The sequence below is a fragment of the Loa loa genome (assembly GCF_000183805.2).
Source record: "Loa loa unplaced genomic scaffold supercont3.659, whole genome shotgun sequence".
Lineage (NCBI taxonomy): Eukaryota > Metazoa > Nematoda > Chromadorea > Rhabditida > Onchocercidae > Loa > Loa loa.
The window spans coordinates 12,454-17,695 of NW_018108839.1; the positions used below are offsets into that span (position 1 = coordinate 12,454).

General features: G+C 24.1%; 1 protein-coding gene across 1 annotated transcript; it reads right to left on the reverse strand.

Annotated features, from left to right (window-relative positions):
• Positions 1-270: 270 nt before the first annotated feature.
• On the reverse strand, positions 271-4,855 carry LOAG_12127 (hypothetical protein; the record flags this gene model as incomplete). The annotated part of the gene is made up of 10 exons (XM_003147641.2): positions 271-375; positions 599-718; positions 1,046-1,201; positions 1,635-1,727; positions 1,839-1,923; positions 2,187-2,245; positions 2,502-2,660; positions 3,020-3,223; positions 4,100-4,172; positions 4,719-4,855. Coding segments are annotated over 10 exons (1,191 nt in total), but the record flags the coding sequence as incomplete, so codon positions are not given.
• Between the last annotated feature and the right edge of the window lie 387 nt (positions 4,856-5,242).

A 5,242-nucleotide genomic window follows, 5' to 3' on the forward strand; every position in this document is an offset into this window, starting at 1 on the left:
TTTTTTTTTTTTCCTTCTTTTTCATACATAAATACGAGATAAAGTGTAAAAGATTTTCTTTTTAGTATAAAAGTTAAAAAAGAAAAAAAAAAAAAAGAAAGTTCGTTCGTTCAGATGGCTTCATCAGTTGGTTGATCGATTGATTGATTGGTTGATTGACTGATTGGTAAATTTGTTGTTGTTATTGTTTGCTATATATTTTAGAAGATATAAAATAAGCAATTGAATAGGATTTGCTGAATTTTGTGGCATCATAATATTACAAATTGATTATTTAAGGCATATTGTAGCATGCAAAGCCACCGGCTTATGCTGTCCAACAAATTTTTTCTCCCCAACCAATCCGTAGTAGAGACCGGATGCGCAAAATGAATCCTGAAAGAAAACATTGAAACGGAAGAAATATTATATCAGGAAAGAAGATAAATGTGTGAAATCAAATGTAAAATTCACTAATATTTTCCGTAATATGCTTATTAATACTATACTGTACTTCGAAGCTAATGTTTAATTAAAATGTTACCCTGAAATTAAATTTCATTTTTATCCTACAAACTTAATCATTTTCCTTTAATCAAGTTATCAATGTAGAACTTACATGTCTGAATAAGTCGCTTAATTTCTCATTGTATAATACTCGATCAGCCCAAGCTGGACATAAATTTTTCATGAATTCCTCTTTTCCTGTTACTTTACTTATACCATAATGACGTGATGGCTGCAAGAAATAAATGTATTGGCATTTTTCAATATTCATACCTGTACGGATGTATTTAAATTATAAATTCTACGAAATACTAAAATTGATAATGATAGATGAATCAATCCATCATGAATCAATTCAGTATTATATTGTTTAAAATAAATGAGAAAAATATACTACAATCATTACCGTAAGAACACTACAATCATTACCGTAAGTTTTTTTTTTAAATCGGTATTTCGGTAAAAAAATCGGTTGTTTTTTTTTTTTTTTAAATACTTATCGGAATTATTATTTATTATTGATGTAAATGAAAATGTAAAAATTAAAAATTATGATTACCTGGAAAAATACCGATTCTTCCAGTAATTTACCGGCGAAAACAACCTGCGCAAGTTCACCATTGTATTTTTTAACCATTTGTCCTCTACCAAGACGAAAGAACCAATCATGTATGGAATGAAGATCGAAACGATGAGTTTCCACAGTTAGTACACTCTTTAATATGATATAAAAATATGATAATATGATATTTTATGATAATATGATATTTCAATATGATATTTTTAAATTTTTTTTTTGTAATAACTAATTTTAACATTGAATAAATATCATTTTATACAATTAAAGAGAAAATAGAAAAAAAAAAAGGAAAAAGAAACAACTCAAAGAAAATAATCAAATAAAATTTGAAATTTTTGCAAATTTCAACTTGAAAATTTATAATCAATAAGTATCTAAATAAATATATATCAGTTAGTATCTAATAAATTTAAATACATATATATACTGAAAACGATAATTTATTGATTTTTTTTCTAATGATTTTCAACCATTTATAATTTCTTTAAGTTATTTAATATAAGATACAAATATTACAAAATAATTATTTATTAATATAAATGATAAATTAGTAATAAGAAATAAATACCCGTCCATGACGATCACGTTGTTCAATACCTTCCAATCTACCATCAGAACTTTTTCTTGCATAACTGGTAGCTCTTTGAGTACTTGCCATATCCTTGATGAATAAATTATTTTATTAATTTTTTTTTTTTTTTTTGAAATCAACAAGATGAAAATTTTTTAATTAATTTAAAAGACATAAAAAAAAGAGGAAAAAAAAACATACACTAAGTAGATGTGTTTCAAATAATTGGGCATTAAATGCACCAGCAACAAGAATTGAATCATCTTTTAATCCTTCCGATTCAATCCTAAATATTTTTTAATAAATGTTTAAATAATAATCAAACATTTTTGAATAATTTAGATATGTTTTTAGAAATTTCACAAAATTTCATTGCTTAAATTACATCAACAAATAATGAAACAAATTGATTTATACATATACACAAATGATTATTTTGATTAATTATACTGATAAATATCCATTTAAATCAAAAGTAATTACAGAAGAATTCAATAAATTTTTGCAAGAAAAAAAAAATAAAACAAAACAGAAAAAAAAAAAACAAACTCTTTGAGCAAAATATCAATTTGACTTCTTCGCAATCGTGCAGCTTTGGTTGTTTCAGGCTATATAAGGGATAAAAAAAAAAGGTACCATAATTATATTATTGGAAATTTGTTTTTTTTTTGGTACATAAATTTGAATAATAAAATTTGGAAATTTTAATTAGCAATATTTTGATGTATGGTTTTTTTTTTTGAATTTAACAATTTTATTTTGATAAAAAAAATATATTGGAATTATTTAATAAATTCATTAACAAAAAGGAAAGAAAAGAGAGTATGAAAAAAAAAAAAAAAACTTCCATCAATGATGTTTTACCTGTTCAACGAGTTCTTTAATATCTTCAAAAGGTACGGTATGCAAGCTAAGATTGACGAATGTAAAATCACGACCATAAATACGGAAACGTGACATTAAATAACCGCTTTGTACGGATTTACTTCCACCGGATTTCTCACTTCGTTGACTATCATTACGCTAAAATTAAATGATGAAATATTTCGGTTGAAGTTGAAATTTTTGAAAATTTATAAAAATTGGGATGCAAAATCGAAAAATTCCGAGGAATTTAATGGATAATACATTTCATTTTCATTCCTTTTCTTTTTTTTTTTTTTCTTGATAAATAAGACTAAATCTTCAAAATGTAACTTTTCAATCAACGAAAAAGTAATTGATAAAATTGATAAAATAAATCATCTTATTATTTATCAAAATTTTGTTATAATTTCGATCAATTCCGTAGTAATTTGCCGTAAAGTTAATTTTTGAAATTCAAAAAAAAAACGTAGAAAGCATACATGGAAAATACGTGTAAATCAACGTTAGAAACATACGTAGAAATCGCCTTCATAACGTAACGAATAATTGGAAGCTGAGCTGGAAGCATTACTAAATATATTGGAAATGAATCCATCACATTCTCGAGCACCAATTTCATACTGATGACCAGGACGTAGATTTTTATAACCGCTATTACTGTAACGATCAAATGATTCCACTTCATCATGATTACGAAATAGGTAAATTGATCCAAGACCCTGAAAAAGCCATTATTCCGGATATTAAGCTATAATTGATATTGTTACTAATAAAATATTTTCTCACTTAACAATGTTAAATTTATTGGGAAAGTTCGTTGATCCATTTTAAAAGGTATCACATCCCGTTTCCTTTTATCCTTATGGAATTACAAATACTTTTTAATTGCATTTAAATTAGCTAATTTAGAATTTCATTTAAATTGCTAATTGGTTAAAATTAGTTTGATATTTTTTTTCTGGCATCAAACATGTTGCATAACTTTGAAAATATCTTTTTTTTTTAGTTGGAAGAAAAATACAAAATAATGAGGAATGACATAAAAAGTATGAGACAAAAAAAAAAGAAAAAAAAGTGGTTGAGAGACTAAAAAGCTTTTTTATGGAAAAATTTCAAATTTCAAACATTTCGAATTTTTTGCCACAAAAAAAATATTCGAAAAAAAAAGCAAAAAATTCGGAAAAAAAAGTATGTTCGAAAAAAAAATATATTTTTATTCGAAAAAAAAGGCGAAAAAAAATGAATCTTTCATTTGATTTTGAAATTTCCGAAAAATTTCAAAAATTTTAGAATAGAAAAACAGAACAGGAAAATTATACGTTATTCCTTTATTTTAGAATAAGAAATAGATGACTTTTTTTTTAACTTTAAAATTTTTTCGAATTTTAGGAAATTAAAAAATTAGGAGGTAATTTTAACAAATAGCATTAATGGATAAATATTTTATGGAATGTTTCAATTGATAACATCAGATTTTGGGTACAATGGTTGGCATTAGATAAAGTATACTGAAATTTAATTTAAATTGTTAAAATTAAAATTTAATGATTTAATTTTTTTTTCTGTGAAAAAAGTTTATGCATTTTAAAATGTACCGTTTCACGAGTGTCAAAATATGAACGACTTGTTTTAAATAAATCTTGTACTTCTGCTGCATCATATAGTATGCTAAAAATGATAGCACTTTTAAAATATTAAAATATTGGATATTTAATTTGTATGTAAATTAAAAATATAATTTATTTCACTAAAAGGTTATAGGTTAAGATAGTAAGTTATTTGTTACAAATGAAAGTTAAATTGTGGTGAGCTAAGATTATATATTGCGCACTACAATATCTTTTTCGGATCAAACATTAGTTGTTTTCCGGGTTTTCCTGTTTCATAGCAATAAGCATTCCCAATACGTATTAAATCTACACAATGTTAAATGTCAACCATGCTATTCAAATGTGACATTTGCCAATTGCACTTCTGGATAATTTAAATCCTAATTTGATTATAATTGATTAGTGCAGAAATTTCATGGAAAATGTTGTATTACTGTAACACCGTCGTATTACTGTAATTGGTTAATGTAATAAAAGTTATTCGGTTAAATTTCAAAAAATAGTTACAATAAATTAATGAATCATTCTTCTCATTCACTATTCATTTATGATATGCAAATTTTTTTGTTTTTTTTTTTTTAATTTTTACAAATAACGAAATAACCCTTTTAAAATTTTGTTAGAAAGAACGTCAGGATTTCCAGCATTACGCAATCCTTGTACATGTATAACTGCAAATTCCGGTTTTTGCTCCCAAACTTCCTTGCCAACTTCGGTACACCAATCTTCCAATAGATAATCCTGAAATTATAAAAGAAATCGTAATCAATTGGTAAAATTTGAAATTATTATCAAAATTTGAAAATTTTATTGTTTCAATTTTAGCTCAAAATATTGCTTCAATAATAATTTCCAAAATTCCTTTAGTAGGTCAAATAATTATTATTCGATAATTGATTTTTAAATGACTGAAAAAAAATTATATGTAATTTAAACGATTTGAAATGACTTTTTTTTTAAATTATTGCAAATGATATTATAATAATGAAAGTTAAAAAAAAAGGAAAAAAAAGAATAACAATACCAATAAATAGGAAATCATTTGCAATTATTATAATATGAAAATTTATTATGTCAATAATACATTAATATTATTAGCATTATTACATTAATAATTTAATATTTAAT